Source organism: Suricata suricatta, chromosome 8 (genome assembly GCF_006229205.1).
Source record: "Suricata suricatta isolate VVHF042 chromosome 8, meerkat_22Aug2017_6uvM2_HiC, whole genome shotgun sequence".
Taxonomy (NCBI): domain Eukaryota; kingdom Metazoa; phylum Chordata; class Mammalia; order Carnivora; family Herpestidae; genus Suricata; species Suricata suricatta.
The window spans coordinates 122,630,598-122,652,653 of NC_043707.1; the positions used below are offsets into that span (position 1 = coordinate 122,630,598).

Below are 22,056 nucleotides of genomic sequence, written 5' to 3' on the forward strand. Positions count from 1 at the left end.
AATTGAGGGGAAATATATTCAAAACCAAAGTGCTGTGTCCTGCTGGGCTTCATTCTGGCCCACAGATGCACTCAGATGCTCTTGCCGGTACACACACGTGCACACCTGCTAACATTTGGTCACAGTTCTCCAAGGCGGTAGTGGAAAATCTATGCACCAGTGGCTTTTTATTTTTTTTAAGGTTTATTTATTTTTGAGAGAGAGAGAGGGAGTGTGTGTGTGTGTGTGTGTGTGTGTGTGTGTGTGAGAGCTGGGGAGGGGTAGACAGAGAGGAAGACAGAGGATCCAAAGCAGGCTTTGCACTGTCAGTGCAGAGCCCAATGTGGGACTCGAATTCACGAACCATGAGATCATGACCTGAGCCGAAGTCAGACGCTTAGCTGACTGAGCCACCCAGGTGCCCCAGTGGTTTCATTTTTAAGCGACTTTTTCTTCTTTTTCTCCTACTGGAGCCGGACAATAACTAGGAAGCACATATCCTACTGTTCCAGTTTTGTGGCTGGGGACCCTGAAGCTGGAAGGGGAGAAGTAGCCGGCCCAAGCTCATCCAGCTAGTAAGCAATAGGCTCAGGGGAAGCTCAGCTTTGCCTAAGTTCATAGCCCACCTTCCCTTTCCTTCCCTTATAATGGTCAGGAACAAGGTCAAAATAGTTGCCTGGTTTTCTAGTTTTTGGCTCCTGGAGGGCTAGACCCAGGGCTCCTTCAGCAGACTCACGGCCCCTTCCACAGACCAGTGAGTCCACCGCATATGCTCTTTTGCTCTCTCCCTTCTCTCTCCTTCAGACTCAGGCCTCAACTTCACCCCTTGAAGAACTCTTGGCATTGGGGATCATCTGAAAGTGGGGAGATGGCGGGAGAGCTGGGAGTACTATGCCCATTTTACAGATGAAGAAACAAAGGCCCAAAAAGTCAAATGACCAAGCCCGAGCTCAGCAGGGATAGTTACTCTGTACTGCCGAGAATCATTCTCACCACCCCCTGACTCTGTCTCTCTTCTTCCTGGCACCATCTGCAGGGAGCTGGGCTACAGGGAGCCAAGGACGCCCCAGGACAGGTTGCTGGGGCCCGACATGGAGGAAGCAGGTGGGCCCCCAGCTCAGGCGGAGGCTCCGGTGGTGAGTGCCACTCTGACGTGGCGACAGCGGCCCCCTGCCCAGGAGATGAGACATGGTTTTCACAAGGTGTCCCTGGTGTCGGGGGCCCGGAAAGAAGGCCCCCAGGAGGAGATGTTCGAGTACAGCCATGGTCGAGAGGAAGTCAATGGTTTTGCAGCCCGGGAAGAAACAACTACAAACTTCCAGGGAGCCTGGGATGGGGCTGGCTCCAAGAGCTTCCAGAGCCATGGGCCCATCTTTTCCAAGAAGTACATACGAGCCCCCAAGGAGAAAAGGCCAGCTGGAAGGCTGAAGGAGGCCATAGGCCAGGGTGACGGCAGCCCCCAGGAGCGCAGGACCGAGCCGGCAAGCCTGGGCACTACAGCCAGGACTGAGATCTTGGTGCCCCTGCCTGGGCCCCGCGAGCCAAGCCCCCACCCAGGTGTGAGTCCCATCAGTGGGAGCCCCCGGAGCCTCGAGGAGCGGAGGGTGACACGCACTGTGCAGACCACTGTGGTGGTGGGAGGGCACGTGGAGCAACGGGTGAGCAGCTCCGTGACTGTGGGGCCGACGCTGTCAGGCGAGGCCCTGCCAAGGGGCCGCAATGTTGCTCGTGCAATACGGGCAGTGGTGGTGGGCCCCCGGGCAGAGGGCTCACCTAGCCGCAGACAGGCCCGGGAACTGCTAAGTAGCCTCATGCCTGCTGAGCGTAGCCCACTGGCCAGCCAGCTTCCCAGGCCCACAGCTGTTGTGCCAAGGAGTCCAGGGCTGGGCAGCACAGTGGGGGCAGCCTTGGGGCAGCTGCCTGAAGCGGGGATGGCAGAGCCAAAGGACAGGTCTGCTCTGGCCCCTGCAGTGGCCGCAGAGGACGTATGCCCACCTGAGAACCAGGATGACCCTGCAGCTCACCCAGACAGAGATGAGAGCAGAGCCCCAGATCCCAGAAACCAGGAGGTCCCAAGGGAGCAGGGAGCCTCCCGCCCCACCCAGCTCCCTCTCCAGATTCCTCAGGACCATGCACCATTACCCTCCTCTCCCAGACACCAGACCCCAACCCCATCCCAGGGCCTAGTCCATCCCCCAGAGCCGCATGTGGTGCCCACTCACCCCAGGGAGCAGCTCAGTGGCAAGCCCAGGGGACCCCAGACACTACCCTCTCTAAGAATGGAAGGACTCACAGATCCCTCTGCTGTCACCATTCCGCTCATGGTAAAGAGCAAGGTTGTTGTTACAGTCCCTGGACAGCCTCTTGCTCCATCCTCTACAAAGAGGAAGGCTGTCCCCAGCTCAGGAGGGCTTTCTGGTCCGTTGTCCCCAAGGAATACGTTTGTTCAGGACTCTGAAAATGTCCCGATTTTCTCCCTTACCCAGGAAGAGATAGCACAGGGTCCTCGTGTTCTGGCTGACCTATCCCCCCCCCAGAAAGAGGTTGTGCAGGGTCGTAGAGCTCCTGTCATCTCATCTCCCAAGCCAACCAAGGTTGTCCAGGCCCCAGAAGGCAGCCCTTCCTCCCAAAAAGAGGCTGTCCAGAGTACTGAAGGCGGCCTTATTCCTTCCCTCGTCAAGGATGAGGCTGTTCGAGGCCTGACTGCTTCCACTCTCTTATCCCCCCAAAAAGATGAGGGTGTCAAGGGCTCTGAAGTGAGCCCCATCTCATCTCCCACCCAGAGGGAGGCTATCCAGGGTGCTGGTGCTTCTGCTGCCCCGTTTTCCACCCAGAAAGTGGTTGTCCAGGACGCTGCTGTTCTCCCTGCCCTCTCCTCAGTGGGCAAGGTGTCCCCCAGCCCAGAAGGCCTTTCTGCCCCAGTACTGATGGGGGCAGAGGACTATCTAGAGTCCCAGCTTGTCCCTGACTCCACTGAGGGCAAGATGCTCCCGGAGACATCCAAGGAGGAGGAGGTGGCCCTGGCCGCTGATTTGGAGATTTTCCTGGATACCCTTCGGAGCATGGAGCCCCCTGAGATCCTCCGCACTCACCGGCTACCACGAGCCCCCCGTTCCTCCTACCTGGCCATGTATGCCACGTTGCCTGCCATCGAGGAGGACCAGCCCGGACCATGGGTGCTGACGCCCAGCCCCCAAGATGTGCCCACACGAGAAGAGAAAGAGGAGGAGGAGGAGGAAGAAGAGGATGAAGAACCGGAGAATCCCTACCTGAGTGATGATGAGAAGCTCCAGCGCAGGCAGGAGAGCCCCGGGCCCAGCTCCTCCTGGGCCTCTCGCCCTGCCAGGTCCCCCCAAGTCTCTAGTTCTCCCCTGGAGATGATGAAGAAGCATGTTGCAGATGCCAAGGGCCCCCACTCAGCGCTGGGGCCAGAGGGGCAGGCAGGGAGCAGGCTCACTTCCCGTCTTGGAGGCAGCCTTCTCTTTGGTGGTCGGGTGTCTGGCATCCGGGAGACCCCCACCTTGGAACCACTGGGCACAAAACTATCTGCTCTGCCACCCCACATGGCACCAGGGCTCAGGAAGGTTCCAGGACAGCTGCCCCTTCTCTGCAGCGAAAGGCCACCGCCAGAGAAGCATGCGAGCGCCCAGCCCCTGGAGGGGTGGGTGAGTGAGGCCTTGGGCGAGCAAGGGAGGGCGCCTGGCCTCACCTGGGGCAGAGTTTGGAGGGTATGAGGACTATGGTGCTGGGAACAGACTCTTGCAAAGCCGGAGGTTTGGGTCTGATGTCTAGTTCAGTGTGACCTTATACCAACCTCAGCTTTCTGGGCCTCAGTTGCCCTATTCACACAGCAGAAGGTTTGCATTGTGAAGTCCAAAGGGCTTCATGGCCCTGATCTCTTGGAAGCTGGGGAAAGGGAGTGAGAGGCCCCCAGCCCTGGGATGGGGTGATGAGGTCCCTGGAGGTTGGTGACATCCTCTGTGGGCCAGCCCTTTGGGAGTGGAGGCCAATAGGGAATATGTGGGATCCTCAGAATGGTAGGTTGTGGGGAGGCAGTAAGGAGACAATTCTATAAGACTTTTTGTCACCTCTCTTCATGCCAGAGCCCATCATTGAAAACCCAGGGCAAGCGGAACACCAGGCCTGGAAAGGTAGGGTGGGCACATGGTGAGAGGGGTGCAGCAGGAGGCGGGGACCTGGGGACAGGGCCTGAGGGTTTCCTCTGTCTTCTCCAGATGCTCCTCTTCTCAGAGCCTGGCTGCCAAGGCAGCAGCAGAGAGGTCAGGCAAGATGTCGCTGATGCCTCTGGCTGGGCCCGTGTGGCCTCTGTAAAGGTGGTTCGAGGCTGGTGAGTGTGTACTGCCAGGGCGGAGGTGGGGGGCTCCTTGTGGACCTGGGGGGTGCCAGGGCAGTGAGATGTGCCCAGGCCAACCTGGCAGAAACCCCTTCAGCCACCCTGCCTTGTGGGTATGTCCTCTCCCCACCACTGCCCCTGGGTCTGTATGCCCACAGTTGGGTGCTCTACGAAGAACCAGAGTTCCGGGGCCGGAAGCTGGTCCTGCCTGAAGGACATGTGGAACTAGGAGCCCTGTTGCCAGCGTGGAGTGCACAAGGCATTGGCTCCCTGAGGCAGGTTGTCCGGGTGAGTGGCTGGGAGTCGTCTATACTCTATATATAGTCGTCTATTTAGCCTGTAGATTCCTGACCTCCACGTCATCTGGGGAAGAAAGAGGTTTTGGGTGTGCAGCCTGGCCTGGGGAGGGGCAGGCAGGGGCCAAGCCCCAGCTTTGGGAGAGTCTGAGCTGGCGTTGGAGAAGGGGTCGGTTAGAGCAACAGAAATGGGTGGGAGGGTCTGTGGGTGCTGACCCACCACCCAGGGCCCAGGATTTCAGGTCCACCGTCAGACTTAGGGTGCCATGGACAATTGTTCATTCATTTGCTCACAGATGCTGGTTAATAATCTGCTGTGTGCCAGGCACCATGCCAGGCAATGGGTCAGAGGACACCTGATCTCTGCCCTGCGGGACTCATGGTCAAGCTAGGGTATGAAGGTTGGGTTTGAAGCAAGAAAGCCATATAAGCAGATTAGGGATTTATAAACATCCCTGTGGCTGCCAGGAGGAGATATCCCGGAGCCGGGAACACGAGGCAGGGCTGTGATTTCCAGGTGAGGGGCACCTCTGAATTTTGAGGGAGAGGTGTGTGGTTTGAAAAGGCATAGTCAAGGGGCGCCTGGGTGGCTCAGTCGGCCAAGCGTCCGGCTTCAGCTCAGGTCATGATCTCATGGTTCGTGAGTTTGAGCCCCGCGTCGGGCTCTGTGCTGACAGCTAGCTCAGAGCCTGGAGCCTGCTTCGAATTCTGTATCTCCCTCTCTCTCTAACCCTCCCCTGCTTGCACTGTCTCTCAAAAATAAATAAAAAAACATTTGAAAAATTTTTTAAAAACCCAAAAAGGCATAGTCAGTATTATAGTTTCATATCCATAAAGTGGGGAAAAACAATACCACTTTCCTAAGCCAAATTTCCAAATTCCCCAAATTAAGCTGGGTAAAACCACCTTGACCACTAGGGAGAAACGGAAGAGAAAGCAATAACTCTAAAAGCAAGGCCTATCAGATTTTTTTTTTTGTAATGAAAATACAAATAACTCCCAGACAGGGCTGTTGCAATCCTCCTGGTAAGAGAGGACGAGGCTGACGAGTCCTAACTAGGGCAGTGGCCCAGCTATGCAAAGGGGGAATTGTGTTGAAAGCCTCTCCAGAAACAGACAAGTGCTTGTGGACAATTTACTGTGAGCTTCTCACCATAAATTCATCTTCATGTAGGAGGGAACCAGGTATAAGAGAAAAAAACAAGGGCTTTGAAGTCAGGTGGACCCTAGTTTGATTTCATTCGTTCAGCATTGATTGGGCACCTAGTGTGTTCCAGGCACGTGGGAGGTGCTGATTGCAACAGAGAACAAAAATTACATTGCTCTGTTCTTTGCCCTGCTCCGCACAGGCTTTGTGCCCTCAGGCAGGCGGCTCAACTTCGCTGAGCCTCTCTTTCCTAGCCTGTGAATGGAGTCATAACTCCCATTGGGAGGGCCAAGTGGATGGGGGAGGGTGTGCCCTTAGCACCATCCCTTGCCCTCAGTAGATGCTTCCTGTTTGATGCAGAGTGAGGGAATGAAAATGGTCCTCGTGGGGAAGAAACAGCCAGAATGCAGATTGGATCCGCTGCTGCCTAGGATAAGATGCAGGTGAAAGCCTGTCTGGACAAGGGCAGGAATTGTATGCAAAGGAAGAGTCAAAGTTAGGCCTTGGGAAGTGGCTGTCCATCCTGTTTGTCTCTTAGCGGGGCTGAAAATCAGGATATTCGGCATGGTGCTTGGCAGGCTCCTGCTGGGAACTTTGGGAACAGGTACCAAAGGCCCAACGCCAAAGGAAGGGCTTTGGGCTCAGGCTTGTGTGGCCCACCTTGCAGAGAACACCCCAGTCACCCTCCTGGGTTTCTGTGGAGATGGCCTCAGAGGTTTCCCAGAAGCACCCTGGGGCCCAGCCTGGACAGACTTGGGGAAGCAGATACTGATAGGGAGGTAGTCTCTGAGGGGTTCTGTTCCTCCTTTTCTACCTCTCTCTTTCTGCAGGACTATATTACGCCAGAGATCATCCTGTACTCTGAAGAGGGCCTCAAGGGGGAGCAAGTGAAGCTCACTGATGCCTTGGAGGACCCCCAGGGCCTGGGGCGGCCCCTGCAGGTGGCATCTGCCACTGTCTCCGCAGGACTGTGAGTCTGGGCTATTCTGGAATACCTTCATTTAACATTCAGTGTGCTGGGTGCTAGGGACATAGAGGTGATCGGACACAGCTCTTGCTCTCAAGAAGTGCTTAGTCTACTGGAGGGGCCAGGCAAGTAAGAAGTCAGTGGCAGAGTTCTGGGATTGGGGAGCATAGAAAAGCACCAAACCAGAGAAGAGCACCTGGAATCAGAGAAGCCTTCTTGGAGGAGGAAACACCTCAGCTGGAATGAACTGGTCCCAGAAGAATCTCAGCATAATGAGAGCAGGGCAGGAAGGGCCTTTGTATATTTTGTTCACTGCTATATCCCTGATGCCTGAAGCAGGGGCTGGCACGGGATTTATGTCCCTAAATATTTGTTAATTGAATGGGGAAGAGTATATCTAGCAGAGGGAACAGCACCTGCAAAGGCCAGGAGAGAGATCTAAGCCTCGGAAGTTGAGTCTGGCCCAAGAACGCAGTAAGTGGGGAGATGTGGGGCAGGGGAAGATCAAAGGGCCTCTGTGCAGCTGGGCTGTATTTTGGGCTAACGGGGAACTACTTGGGGTCCCTAAGTGGGTTTGTGTGCAGGAAAGAACTCTCCAGCTGTTGCGTGAATTTAGAGAGTGCCAGGCCAGAGGAAGGGGGGCTGATGGAGTGGTTACTGCAAGGGATTATGGGGGCCTGGGTCGCCTGGGTAGCTCAGTCGGTCCGACTTTGGCTCAGGTCATAATCTCGTGGTCTGTGAGTTCAAGCCCTGCATCAGACTCTGTGCTGACAGCTCAGAGCCTGGAGTCTGCTTCAGATTCTGTGTCTCTGTCTCTCTCTGCCCCTCCTCTCCTTGCACTCTCTCTCTCTTTCAAAAATAAATAAACATTAAATAAAAAGATTATGGGGGCCTGAAATATCCCCCACCATCTTCTTGCTGGGGGCCTCTTCCCCTAAAACTTCTCCCCTCTAAGCCTTCCGCTCATCCACCAATCTGTGTCCCTGGGTACCTGGGATGCAGCCGCCTCTCTGCCTCCCCACCCTGCAGGTGGCTGCTGTATCCCAAACCCTTCTTTGAAGACACTCCCTGCATCCTGGAGCCTGGAGAGTACCCCACCTCGGAGGCCTGGGGTACATCAGACCCCAGCATGGGCTCCTTAAAGCCCATGAGATTGGTAAGGGACAGGTGGCCCCAAGTTAGCTTGTCCTGGAGCCTGGGGGAAGAGGCAGGGCCTGGGAGCCGCTGCTGGGAATGGGGTCTGAGGAGAGGGGAAATTAGCCCCAGGGGTAGGGGAGGGGGAAGTCATGGGGTTGGCCATTTTTAGGGTGAGGGGGTCTCAGGATCAAGTAATTCCTGAGTCACCAGCCCCATCTGTCTTCCTCTATCTCTGGGCTGGTGTCTCAGCTCTGTTTCTTCTGCAGGGGTGCCCCAGTGTGGAGAAGCCAGGGGAACCCAAGGTAAGAGTCTGGGCTGCAAGGTCAAGGAAGGCCTTTGGATGGGGTATGTGTATTTGTGTGGCTCTCATAGCCTGAACTGGAAGACAGGAGAGGAGAGTGCTGGGAAACAGAAGCTGAGAAGCTGGGTCTGGGAGGGTGGAATCCTATAAGCTCACTGGGAAAAATGGGTTCTGATGTGTAAGGGTGAGGTCAGAGGTCAGAGAAGAGGTAGGAGTTACCTAAGGGAATGGAGCTCAGTCAGAGAGTAGGAGGACTTAGCTCTGGGCTGATGCTGGGCAGGGCCATCTGGGCTGGCTGAGTGTATATGGGGCCAGATCACTCCCCACAACCCTCATACCATCCCTTTCTGCCAGGTTGTGGTTTATGAGGCTACAGGCTTTCAGGGCCAGAGCTGGGAAGTAAGCAGAGACATCTACAACCTTCAGCAGCCAGAGGACAGCCAGAGCCCCCACCTGGCTTCTGTGGGGTCCCTGAGAGTTCTTGGGGGCTGGTGAGGACTCAGAACCTTTCCTTCTACTTCACCACCCCCCCTCTGGCCTCTACTCTCAGAGATGGGGAATGACCTATGGGTGGGGGCAGGGGTCTTACACACCTGTGGCCCACCCCTGACCAAGTCTGTTTGTCCGCCTCCATCTTTCCCCAGCTGGGTGGGCTACCAGAAAGCAGGCTTCCGGGGCCACCAGTATCTGCTGGAGGAAGGGGAATATCCTGATTGGTCACACTGGGGAGGCTACGACGAGGTGCTGACCTCCCTGCGGGTCATCCGGACGGTAAGCAGGAGCAACTGGGCCATCCCTCTGCCTGTGGGCACAGGCGGACTCTCCCCTGTACAATCTGTTGAGCAAAGAGTTTGTGCTCTTTCCCTGTTCTCCAGAGAACCTGGAAGTGTTCCCTGAGGTCTAGCTTCTCTCCCGCCTGCTGCCCTTCCCCAGGCCACGCTGATCGCCTCATTCAAAGTCCCCTGGTGGGCTGCGTCCCCAGGGTCTGGGCACTCCCGAGGGTTTCTGTGGGTGGGCAGGAGAAACCTGACTATCCCTGGGGGCCCAGGACTTCGGGAACCCAGCCGTGGTGCTGTTTGCGGCCATGGATTTCGAAGGCCACGGCGTGGAGGTGAGCGAGGCACTGCCGGACGTGGAGCTGGCACAACATGGCCCCTACACGCAGTCCATCCACGTGCTCAGCGGCGTGTGAGTGACCCTGGCTCCGGGAGCGAGGCGGGCCGGAGCGGTTCCAGCAGAGGAGGAGCTGGAGGGCTTCGTCCTGCTGATCCGCACCCCGCCCTTCCCGCAGGTGGGTGGCCTATGAGAAGGTGGGGTTCTCCGGAGAGCAGTATGTCCTGGAGAAGGGCGTGTACCGCAACTGCGATGACTGGGGAGCGGGCAATAGCGCCCTCGCCTCGCTGCAGCCTGTCCTGCAGGTGAGTGCCGGTTGGGGGCGGGAGGGCGGAGCCCTGGGGGAGGGGCTTGGTGCCTGGACTGTGCCCCCCCCCCGCCCCCCGCCCCCCGCAGCAGGGGCGGGGCTGGGAGAAGCCGGGGCTCCGGAGCGCGTGGGGCGGGGCCTCTGGGAAGGGGCGGAGCTAATGCCCCCCTGAGAAACGGGAGTGCTGTGGAAAGGGTAGGGAAACTGAGGCCAAAGTCTGGTACTCTCCTTAAGTCTCGAAACTTTGGGCCCTCCCTGCAGGTGGGGGAGCACAATCTGCACTTTGTCTCAAAGGTAAGAAGCCGGTGGGGGTCTGTCCCCTTTTCCCCTTTCTCCCCCACTCCACGCCTTCCATTCTCATCTCTTGTCTCTACCTCCAGATTCAGCTTTTCTCCGGCCCCGACTTCCTGGGCAACCACATCTCCTTCGAAGATGACCAGACTTCTCTGCCTGCCTCCTTCCAGCCCCAGTCCTGCCGTGTCTACGGCGGCAGGTGAGGACGTGGGGGGAGGCGGGAAGTGGGGTGCACCTGCCCAGAAGTGCTTAATTCAGCTTGGAAATCTGGGTTGCAGGAAGCTCTTTCAAATGATTTCTTCCTCCGGCTTCCTTGAGATTAGCTATTTTGTCCCGAAGCATTCAATCTTAACACAAACAAAGTAAAATAAAGCTTTAATGGAAAACCTAAAACTTGATAGGATAATATAAAGAACCCCAATCTTGTTTCATCTCTTTCTGTCTTTTTTTTTTTTTTTTTTAGTGGAGTACTTAAAATCCCCAACCCTTGGGGCGCCTGGATGGCTCATTCTGTTAAGCATCCAACTCTTGGTTTCAGCTCAGGTCACAATCTCACAGTTTGTGTGTTCCAGCCTCTCATCGGGCTCTGGGCACTGGGCTGTCAGCTCTGAGCCTGCTTGGGATCCTCTCCCTCTCTCTGCCCTTCCCTTGCTTGCGCTTGTGCTCGCTCGCTCTCTCTCTCTTTCTCTCTCTCTCTCTCTCTCTCAAGACAAATAAATAGACTTAAAAAATATTCCCAACCAAACATAAAATTTCACAGGTAAATACTTCAATATGTGTCTCTAATAAGAAAGGACCCCCCAAAACCTGCATATCCACAATTTATTATCACATCTAATAAAATCAATGATAATTTTTTAATATTACCCAATACCCAGTCTATGTTCAAATTTCTCCCATTGTCTCAAAAAATGCCTTTGTGAAATTGGTTTGTTTTTCTCAGAATCCAAACAAGGTCCACACGTTGCTTTTGGTCAGTTTGGTCTTTAATTTATAGCAGTTCCATGCCCTTCCCTTTGTTTTATACCATTTATTTGTTTAAAGAAACCCCAGGGATGCCTGGGTGGCTCAGTCGCTTAAGCATCCAACTTCAGCTCAGGTCATGATCTCACAGTCCGTGGGTTCAAGCCCCACATTGGGCTCTGTACTAACAGCTCAGAGCCTGGAGCCTGCTTCAGATTCTGTCTCTCCCTCACTCTCAGCCCCTCCCCTGCTCATGCTCTGTCTCTCTCTCTCTCTCTCTAAAAAATAAATAAACATGTAAAAAAAATTAAAAAGGAATAAAGAAACCCCATAATTTGCCCTGTAAGTTTCCCATCTTCTGTATTTGGCTCACTGCTTCTTTGTGGTGTCTTTTTCCCCTCTTTGTGCCCCCTATATCCTGTAAACTGGTAGACCTGGAGGCTTGATGAGATTAAGAGTTTTCAACAATTTGTTTACCTGAAATAGTTTATACAAACAAAGACAGTTTGCACCTTTTCCAAAGATCAATTTCTCTTGATCAGTTTTCGGGATAATTTCTCAAGTGGTGCTCTAGCAACCTCCAGAGCTGACTAATGAAATATTTTAAAAAATGTTGTTATGAACTCATGGATTTGTATGTAATTGAAATGCCTCAGTGCATTTACATGCTCTAATCATTCTATCTTTGGCAAATGGGAGCCCCTTCCCTGCTTCTGAGCTGACTCCAGAAGTTTTTGGTAATTTCCTTGTTTTTCTGGTACGATAAGATGCTCCAAGATCATTTTGTACATTTTTGCCCTAAACTTGGAATCAGTTATGTACAAGGGCCTCTGATTCCTACGATATTTGGATGGGACCTGGATGTTTTAAAACTATAATTTTAAGTTACTAATAACAGTATAAAGCAGTGAATGCTGTTGGAGACTTCTCCGTGGTTCTTTTTGTCCTCAGGACATTCACTAAATTCCTATTTGGTATGAATGGTTCAAATATCATTTTAAAGACGTGAAATAACACTTTTTTTGTGTGTGTTATGCCACCAACCTGATATACACCAACCTAGATTCATTTGTTTTATTTAATTTATTTAAATCTTTAAGAATACTTTTCATTTTTACTTATTTATTTTTTTTAAAGAGAGAGCGTGCACAAGCAGGGGAGAAGGGCAGAAGGAGAGAGAATCTTAAGCAGGCTCCATGCTCAGTGTGGAGTCTGACATGGGGCTCGATCCCATGACCCTGGGATCATGACCTGAGCCGAAACCAAAAGTCAGCAGGTCAACCGACTGAGCCATCCAGGCATCCCAAATTGTTTTTTCATTACATAAAATATTTACAATATCCTGTCTTAGCTTGGGCTGCTAACAAAATATAGACTGAGTAGGGGGAGGGGTTTAAACAAGAGGAATTTGTTTTCTCACAGTTCTGGAAGCTGGGAAGTTCAAAGTCAAGGTGCAGGTTCATTTGGCTCCCCTGTGAGGGCTCATTTCCTGGCTGGCAGAGAGCTGCCTTCCTCCTGTGTCCTCACCTGGTGGCGATAGCACTCCTGTCTTTCCTCTTTTTATAGGGACACTGTTCCTATCACAGGGCCCCACCTTCCTGACCTCATGTGAACCTTCCAAAGGCCATCATATTTGAGGTTAGGGCTGCAACATGTGAATTTTGGGGGGGTACATTCAGTCCAGAGCAGTTCCAGAGGCAAGTCAGTCAGTAAGATCTATCTCTATCCCTGCAATCTTTTTCCCTCCCCATAGGTCATTTTTTTTTAGTGTTTAGTTAAATCATCTATTTTTTTAAAAATAAAAATATAAGCAAATATACTCTCTTACATAAATTTGCATACAACTATAGAAAACAAATATATTTGTTGCTCTTCTCCCGCATTTTCTTACACAAAAAGAAGCATACTACAACCTGGTGAGTATACTAAAGATGGCTGAATCATACAGAGGGAATTTTTTTAAATTTTTAATGTTTTTATTTATTTTTGAGAGAGAGAGAGAGAGGGGCAGAGTATGAGTGGGGGAGGGGCAGAGAGAGAGGGAGAATCCAAAGCAGGCTCCAGGCTCTGAGCTGTCAGCACAGAGCCTGATGCGGGGCTCGAACCCATGAACCATGAGATCATGACCTGAGCCGAAGCCAGACGCTTAACCAACTGAGCCACCCAGGCGCCCCTCATTTCTTAAGTCTTGACCTTAGTCTCTGCTGCTACAGGACCTGTTCATCCTTGACCTTTCATAGAGGGGGGGTGGGGGGTCACAATCATCTGCTGCATCTCAGGGGGTTTGGGCAGACCAAGCACAGGACAGGGCAGGACAGGCTCAAATACCTACTCGTGTCCTCCTCTTCCCCTTCCCTAGCTGGATCCTGTTTGACGAGAAGAACTTTGAGGGTAACCAGCACATTCTGTCCGAGGGCGAGTTCCCCACTCTCACGGCCATGGGCTGCCTAGCCTCCACGGTCCTGGGCTCTCTCCAGAAGGTACCCCTGGTGAGTACCCTTTTCCAGTTCCAGGTAACCACTGAGGGAGGGGTTGCCATGGGGGAGAGTGGGCACCAGGCCTGTCCTCAGCGTCGGCTAGGCTGCTGGGGCTTGAATCCAGTCTTCCTCAGCTTCCCCTGACCCTGTGGCTTCAAAGTCAGTTCCTCTTACTAGAGATTTATTGAGCACCTACTGTGACAGGTCTTGGGGACACTGACAAGCCAGACACAGCCCTGCCGTCAAGGAACCCATGGCCACACTGACATAAAGATTACAATGCAGCGTGGTGTGTCCAGATATAGAGTTGGCATGAGGACAGTAGGGGCGAGCACCCGTGGGCTGGGTGGCAGGTGGCGCTTCTGTGCAGGAAGGAGCAGAACAGAAAGCCGGCTGTGCTGCGCCACCATGGAGGACAGAAGCGGGGGACAAGGCAGCGGGGCTGCTGCTACAGTAAGCCAGAATAAATGATGATATCCTGCACCAGGGAGGAGACAGAGGGAAGTGACACAGGCCGTGTTAAGGAGTTGGAGTCTATAGGACTGGGCGGGCCCGCTGTGACTGCACAGCCGACGGCTGACCCGTGAGTGCGTATCAGGCTCTGGGCAGTGTTTCAAAAGCCTCCCGTGCATTAAGGTGTCTAATCCTCACCAAAGCCCTATGAGGTTTCCTTTCCATCTGAGGCACAGAGAGGTCATGTAACTTGCTCCAGGTCACACAGCTAGTGTGAGGCAGAGCCAGGGTCTCCCAGAGGCATTCCAGCTGCTGAGTCCATGCTAGACAACAATGCGCTGGGCTCTGAAGGCAGACAGACCCGGTTCTGAAGCCCAGCTCTAGGGATTTGAGCAAGTGGCTTAATCTTCTCCAGACTCAGTTTCCCCTCTGTTAAGCAGGGATAATAATGGCACCTACCTTATAAGGTTGTTGAGAAGTTGTAATGAGATCAGGTAAAGCACTTAGTACAGAATCTGGCGTGTAGTAAGCCCTGAATGCAGGAGAACCGCCATAATTTCCCAGATTATTATTATTATTACTATTCTTAGAAGTACCACTGACTGGCACTAGGGGGAGGTTTGAGGGGACAGTGGGGGACCCAGTCTGGTACATGCTGCCTCTGAGAATCTGGGGGACAGCCAGCTGGTGGTGTCCAGGAGCCCAGGACCCTGTGAGGCAGACATCAGGAGGGAAGAAGGCCCGAGACACTGATCTGGAAATCGGAGTATCTGGAATTGGGGGCTGAGTCCGGGGCCAGGGCTCTCTCAGCCTCACCCCTTCTCCATGCCCCTGGCCCCAGCACTTTTCAGAGCCGTCCATTTTTCTGTATGGACTGGAGTGCTTTGAAGGGAAGGAGATCGAGCTGGACAGGGAGGTCCGCAGCCTGCAAGCCGAGGGCTTCAACAACCATGTGCTGTCCGTGCGGATCAGGGGGGGCATGTGAGTGCATTGGGGGGGGCATAAGGGTGGGCGCTGCTAGGGAGTGAGGGCTGGGTCTCTGGCCTCTTGTCCCTTCTCACTTCCCCTCCACTCCCCACCCCCAGCCAGGAGGGAGGGAGAGGTGCAGGCTGAGGAGGGTCTTGGGGCCCAGCTCAGGTTCTCTAGGATTCTCCTCTGCTCTGCAAACCCCAAATCCTCTTCCCAGCCTCCCTCCCTTCCCTGGGGACCCTAACACCAGGCAGAGGAGGCTTAGCACGAGAGAAAAGGAAATGGAGACTCTTCTCTCATCCATGCCTCCTCCTCTGTCTGTCTGTCTGTCCGTCTGTCTTCCTCTCTGCATCTCTGGCACCTGCTGGGCCCAGCTGGGTGCTATGTGAGCACAGTGACTTCCGGGGTCGCCAGTGGCTGGTGAGCAGCTGCGAGATCACCAACTGGCTGACGTACAGCGGGACGCAGAGGGTGGGTTCCCTCTACCCCATCAAGCAGGTGGGTAGCGTGTCGGGGGGGTGTTTCCCCTGTTTCTCGAACTCAGCATTTGTGTATTTTTGTCACTGTTCTGCCATGTCGTCATTCCTCTTGAACCATTATCTACTTAAGACTTTTCTCTAAGCCAACTCACTTGGGTTTTTTTTTTTTTTACACTTTATCCTTACCTAAGGACTGAAAGCCATAAAATCATGGGTTTGATGTCTATGTGTGATTTAAAAAAAAATTTTTAATGTTTATTTTTGAGAGAGAGAGAGCATGAGCAGGGGAGGGGCAGAGAGAGAGGGAGATGCAGAATCTGAAACAGACTCCAGGCTCTGAGCTGTCAGCACAGAACCTGACATGGAGCTCGATTTCACGAGCTCATGACCTGAGCCGAAGTTGGATGCTTAACTGACTGAGCCGCCCAGGTGCCCCTGTATGATTTTTCTTTAATTGACCTGATAATAAATACATTACCATTAAATTTTTGGCAATAAGTTTATCCACTTAGGGCTAAAAATCATCTCACGTACCAGCCAGCAGTAATAAGCAGGCCTCACCCTGGGAAACTCTATCCACTCCTGAGTTTCTCCATGTCTGTGAGCACGTCTGGACTGTTTCTCATTTCCGTACATGTGCTCTGATGTGGAGGCATGGCGTGGTGTGCATGCGTGTGCATGTGCACATATGTGCACACGCCTGTCTGAGGATATTTCTGTGGCTCTGGTATCATTTGTATCCATGTGATTGTGTTCTGGAGGTGACATGGTTATGTGTGAGGGGTGTCTGTGACCACACGTGCCTGTGTTTGTGACACTGTTGAGAAAGTATGAGGATATTTGTGTGGCCCCTATATTCACAGACTCTTAGGACATCATTTCTAGAAGAAACCTTGGAGGTTATCTCCAACTGTCACGTTTAATAAATGGGGAAATAAAGGTCCACAGAAGTGAACAAGGATTTGTTGTGTAATCTTGGGCAGTACTGGACCTCCACGGACCTCAGTTTCCTCATCTTTAAATATTAAAGGGGCGCCTGACTGGCTCAGTCGATTGAGCATTCCACCTCCGCTCAGGTCATGATCTCATGGTTCGTGGGTTCAGGCGCCTCCTCAGGGGCTCTGTGCTGACAGCATGGAGCCTGGAGCTGCCACAGATTCTGTGTCTGCCTCCCTCTCTGCCTCTCCCCACTCACACTCTGCCTCTCTCTCTGAAAAATGAACAAACATTAAAAAAATTCTTAAAAATAAATAAACATTAAAAATTTCTTTAATTTTTTTTTTTTTGAGAGACAGACAGATGAGTGCAAGCAGGGGAGGGGCAGAGAAAGAGGGAGACACAGAACCTGAAGCAGGCTCCAGGCTCTGAGCTGTCAGCACAGAGCCTGATGCGGGGCTCAAACTCACAAACTCTGAGATCATGACCTGAGCCGAAGTTGGATGCTTAACCCACTGAGCCACCCGGGCGCCCCTCAACTTCTTCATCTCTAAAATAGGAATAACATAGGGGCACCTGGCTGGCCCAGTTGGTAGAGCATGTGACTCTTGATCTCAGGGTCATGAGTTTGATCTCCATTGGGTGTAGAGATTACTTACCAAAAAAATAAAATCTGTTTTAGAAAATAAAATGAGGATAACATATATGATGGAATTGTCTTGAGGACTGAAGATAGAAAATGCTTACCAAGCCCACAGAATGGCACTTGAGTGGGTAGGCATTCCACATGTGTTAGCTGTGATTCTTCTGTTACTACCATCACCACTATTCAAGGCCCCCCGCTGGTTTGTGGCAGAGCCTGGTCTGATGTATGACAGCTGATACCCTCCCCACTCTGGTACTTCTTCAGCATGGACCTGTGTGTGTGTGTGTGTGTGTGTGTGTGTGTGTGTGTGTGTATGTGTATCTGTATTCCTACATACATCCATCCTTTTAGCAAACATGGCATGTGGAGTAGACAGGGGGAGAAGGGGCACCCTGCACATCAGTTAAGATGCGTGTTTGCACAGCTGTGTGCATTCGTGTGTTTGTATCTGCTACAAAAGTCTGTGTGACCGTGTGGACCTTGAGTGTCGCTGCCAGTGTGTCCCTCTGCACAGGGCTGTGGGTGTTTGTGGACATGGAGCTGTGTGGCTGTGTGTGTGTGTACTGCAGATGTGCCCCTGGGGGCGTGGGTGTGAAAGAAGGGGTGACTTAGGAGCAGGGCCGAGGAAGGGTTCCTGGGAAGGGAGGAGGGCTTGGGAGTTTGGGATCCTGGAGGGTCCAGAGTTGAGGGTGTTGGGGGCCCAGGTGGGGAGCATCGCTGCCCAGGGGCCCCTCACCCAGCTCCCCCTGCCCACCAGCGCCGGGCTTATTTTCGCCTCTGGAATGCTGCCCTGCGGGGGTTCCTGGCAGTGCCGGACCATGTGGAGGACATGAAGGCAGGCCGCGTGGTGGTGTCCGATCCCCAAGAGGGAGGCAGCTGCATCTGGTACTACGAGGACGGGCTGCTCAAGAACGAGGTACGAGTGGAGGCGCTAGGACAGGGACCCCAGAGCCTCAGGCTCCTGAAGGCCCGTTTCCAGCCTGCCCGTCAGGAGCAGGACCTGCCCTTGGGTCAGAGAGATAGACAGGTACCCACAGATGCCAGGACCCTGGGGAAGTAGAGAATTCAGCCTCCACTTCCCCAGGCAGTTCAGGTGCTTCTCGGGACCCCGGTTCCCCAACTGTAAAACGAGAGCGTTGTGCCAGACCCTTCTTTTTTTTTTTTTTTTAATGTTTTTTATTTATTTTTGAGAGGCAGAGAGAGACAGTGTGAGTAGGGGAGGGTCAGAGAGAGAGGGAGACACAGAATCTGAAGCAGGCTCCAGGCTCTGAGCTAGCTGTCAGCACAGAGCCCGACGCGAGGCTTGAACCCACAAACCATGAGATTATGCCCTGAGCCAAAGCCGGACGCTTAACCGACTGAGCCACCCAGGCGCCCCTGTACCAGACCCTTCTAAGGCCAGCTCTGATATCCTGGGGCAGAAGTTGGGTCCTATTACTAATGATAGATTCACTCCACAAACATTTCCCGAGTACCTCCTCTGTGCTAGGCCCTGTTCTAGGGGCCGGGAATACTGCAGTGAGAAGATGGAAATGACTCCTGCTCTCCCGAAGCTTACACCATAGTAGGGAGAGACAGAGACACTTTAAATAAGTCAAATATCTCTGTGCCTTACATGATGCGAAGCACAGGAAGGGACAAGTAACTGAGATGAGACTAGGGTGGACTTGTAGCTCTGACAAGTCCAGCTGTCCCCCAGAGGGTGGCCTTTGAGGGAGGCGTCATCTAGATGGATGCAGGAGGAGTGTCCTAGGCAGAGGGAACAGCCAGCGGAAAGGCTCTCGCGTGGGAATACACCTGCCAAAGGACTAGCAAGGCCCCTTCACTGGCTGGAGTGAAGGGAGGGAGTGTTATGGGGGTGCGTCTTTGTAGGCCATTGAAGGAGTTTCCTTTTTTTTTTTTTAAGATCCTGTTTCTAGCATCCTATTTTTTTTTTAATTTTTAATGGTTTTTATTTATTTTGGAGAGACAGAGACAGCATGAGCAGGGGAGGGTCAGAGAGAGAGGGAGACACAGAATCTGAAACAGGCTCCAGGCTCTGAGCTAGCTGTCAGCACAGAGCCCAACACGGGACTCAAACCCACCAACCGTGAGATCATGACCTGAGCCGAATTCAGACGCCCAACCAACTGAGCCACCCAGGCACCCCTCCTTTTTTTTTTAAGTTTATTTATTTATTTTGAGAAGGAGAGCACAAGTGGGGAAAGGCAGAGAGGGGAAGAGAGAGAGAGAAAGAAAGAAAGAATCCCAAGCAAGCTCTGCACCACCGACATAGAGCTGGACATGGGGCTGGAACCCATGAACTGTGAGATCATGACCTGAGCCAAAGTCAGACGCTTAACTGGCTGTGCCCCCCAGGCACCTCATCGCCTTTTACTTGAAGTGAGAGAGAACACTGGCTGTGTGGCAGGTGGCGTGTTAAGCCCGCCCATGAATGCCTCTTGGGATCCTTGGAGAGCCCTAGGGAGCAGGTCTCATACTCTCCATTTCATAGGTGAGGAAACTAGAGCACAGAGAAGTTAAGTAACAGGCTGAAAGCCGCCCAGTCAATTAGTATGTGAAAGCTTGTCTGATGCTGAATCTGTGCTTTGCGAGAGTCAGTCATGAAAGTCTTCCTGGAGGAGGATCTTTCCAGACCTTTGATGGTTTTTCACACCGAACCCTCACAACAGCCAGCACTCAGGGATTCCCACCCCCAGGGAAAACAACAGTCCAAAGAATTAAAGAGATTGGTCCAGGGTCACAGTCCATGAGAGCCGGGATTCCAAGCTGGGTGTGTGAAGGGCTTCGGGCTTGGAGGGGTCCCGTGGGAAGGGACAGTGCCTGATGACCTCCTGGGGCTTCAGGTGGCCCCCACCATGAGTCTGCAGGTGATTGGGCCCCCCAGCACGGGCTCCAAGGTGGTGCTGTGGGCTGAGAGCCGCCTGCCCCGCCAGACGTGGAGTATCAGCGAATCGGGCCACATCTGCAGCGAGATGTTCGAAGGCCTGATCCTAGATGTGAAGGGTAAGGGAGCGCATGTGCGGGAGAAGGCACCTGAGGTGGCTGTGGGCAGGGGCGTCCTCAGCAGCGATCTCTGACCGTCTTCCCCCTCTCTCATCCCTTCCCACAGGTGGCCGGGGCTATGACCGGGACCACGCGGTGCTGTGGGAGCCGGCCAAGGACCGGGCATCCCAGATCTGGGCCGTCCATGTGCTCTGACCGCCCCCACCTCCCAGCCCTGGAGGCTTTCCCTGGGATGAAATGTTTTTATAGGGTTTTGTTGTTGTTGCTGTTGTAACATAAGCTATTTTCTAATATGCTCCCAGGCGTCCTCATCTTTGTGCACCTTGATATTTTGGGGCTGGGGTGAAGATTTGTCCACTTGCCTTCTTGGCCCTATACATAGTCGCCCTATGTCTTTTCTCCCAGCTCAGGTTCCAAGTCTCAGATGTAAGGCCTCCCTCTGCCACCAGAGGGAGCCCTGGGCCCAGACTAACTGGTGAGTGTGGTCTTTTATGCTGTCCCCCTCACCCCCAAATGCCGGGTTCCAAGAGCCTGCTCTGAGTCAGGTCTGGCGCTGAGCTGTGCGGCACAAACACGAGCCAAGCGCCTTGGTACCTGCTCGCAGAAAACTCACAGTCCAGCGGCGATTCCGACAGGGCAATGCACTCAGTGATCAGATAAGAAGAGAAGTAGAAGGATGCACAGGGGAGGAACCTGAACCGCTCAGGGGCACAGGACAGGCTGCTCAGAGGAAGCGATGCTCCTTCTGAGGTGTGGAGGATGGGAAGGAGCCAGCCAGGCTAGGGGTGGTGGAGGAAGAGTGTTCTAGGGATGCAGACAAGGCGAGGGGTGAAATCCTGGAAGTGCAGTGTGATGGGGTCACTGTGGGCCAGGCAGGGGAAATCAGTGGGAGACACAGCCACCAGCACCGCTTGCCCACCGGCACTCTTCTTAACTTCCCCCAACTCCAGTCTCAAGACCTAAAGGTTTGGCCTCTCGATCAAAGAAGCTAGGACAAGGAGTCTGGGTTTTTAACCCAGCCTGGAGAAGGCAGGACCTAGAGGAGGAACAGCTCCCTCCATCACCCCAGCCAATAGCACTAGCCGGTCCCTTGGCCAAGGTCCTCCAGGAAGAGGCAGAGACAGTCAAGGCCCTTAGGGGCTTCTCTGGGGCTCCCTTCCCTCCTTGCAGCTCCCAGTACCACCACCACAGACCCAGGAGGGTAGAAGTGGTTAGAGCAGCCATGTGTCCTTCCTGCCTTCCCAGCCTGGGGCAGGTAGGGAGGAAGTGGACAACCTCCTCTTCATCCTCCTCAGCACCCCTGCTAAGAAGTGTCCAATGAGGACAGGAGGGTGACTGTGGGGCTAAGCCGTGCATCTGGGGGTGTCCAGGGATGGGCCTGGGGGTTCCTCTGGGACCCTCGTTCCCAAACACCCAAGGATGGGTGAAGCAGATGCAATTAAAGAGGATGGTGAGGGTGGCAGGTTCTGGGCCTTGTCCCTGTGCAGTGATCCTAAGGGGAGAGGCCCCCCCGCACTGGGACTTCGCGGCAGGAACGCTGGGGTCGGGGCCCTCTGGTGCAACCTCTCCTCCTTCCCCCACGTGGGAAGGCCCCTGGTGCTATTGCCAACCTGGCTCCTGGGGCCCAGTGATGTCCAGTGACCACACACAGGACCCCACTCCAAGTACAGGACAACTTTATTGACCCCCAGCTGGGTGGTGCTTGCCCCTCCACATCAGGACCTCCCTGTGTGGGTCATGCCTCCAAGGTACTGTCAATTCCCACAACCTGGTCATCTCTGGCATGGGCCCCTCCCATGGGTTGGGTGGGAGGAGCTTCTCTTGCTAACGATGGTGGCAGCTGTCTCAGGGGGCATGGGGCTGGGGCTGAGGCCGGTCACTTCAGCTGAGGTAGAAGAGCTGGATGACAATGTTGGCCAGGAAGAGAAGGACACTGCCGCAGCTCAGGCTGCTAAGTGCTGGGGCCGCACTGTTGGGTTTCTTGGTGGTGGTGGTGGCGGTGGTGCTGTTTCCCAGGACTCCGGTTTGTATCTGCAAAAGAAGAAGTGGGGGCAGGCTCAGGGCGCTTTCGAAGCTCATCTGGAGACCTAGTTCCCCTACCCTGATACAATAGTTCTCAGTTCTCTGTACCCCATGACCACGATTTCTGCCACAAGGTCCTGCGGGGACAGTTGGCTGCTTCCTGCCTTGACACAGCCAGGGTGAAAGAGGGTCCCTCCTCCACCTCCTGTG

General features: G+C 53.7%; 1 protein-coding gene across 1 annotated transcript; it reads left to right on the forward strand.

Moving 5' to 3' along the window:
- The first annotated feature begins 1,070 nt into the window (after positions 1-1,070).
- On the forward strand, positions 1,071-20,135 carry CRYBG2 (crystallin beta-gamma domain containing 2). The gene is made up of 19 exons (XM_029948390.1): positions 1,071-3,644; positions 4,083-4,130; positions 4,215-4,327; positions 4,492-4,621; positions 6,607-6,746; positions 7,773-7,899; positions 8,147-8,182; positions 8,536-8,672; positions 8,826-8,952; positions 9,230-9,369; positions 9,473-9,599; positions 9,863-9,895; positions 9,982-10,094; positions 13,218-13,347; positions 14,630-14,769; positions 15,132-15,255; positions 17,576-17,734; positions 19,665-19,824; positions 19,931-20,135. The coding sequence occupies exons 1-19, from the start codon at positions 1,071-1,073 to the stop codon at positions 20,017-20,019; spliced, it is 4,647 nt and encodes a 1,548-aa protein (XP_029804250.1). The 3' UTR covers positions 20,020-20,135.
- The last annotated feature ends 1,921 nt before the right edge of the window (positions 20,136-22,056 follow it).

Excerpts from the sequence above, each read along its gene's own strand:
- CRYBG2 (XM_029948390.1), top strand. The coding sequence starts at position 1,071 with ATGGAGGAAGCAGGTGGGCCCCCAGCTCAGGCGGAGGCTCCGGTGGTG. Across the intron at positions 3,645-4,082 it reads CCCAGCCCCTGGAGGGGTGG|AGCCCATCATTGAAAACCCA; the intron begins GTGAGTGAGGCC and ends TCTTCATGCCAG. Across the intron at positions 9,370-9,472 it reads ATCCACGTGCTCAGCGGCGT|GTGGGTGGCCTATGAGAAGG; the intron begins GTGAGTGACCCT and ends CCCTTCCCGCAG.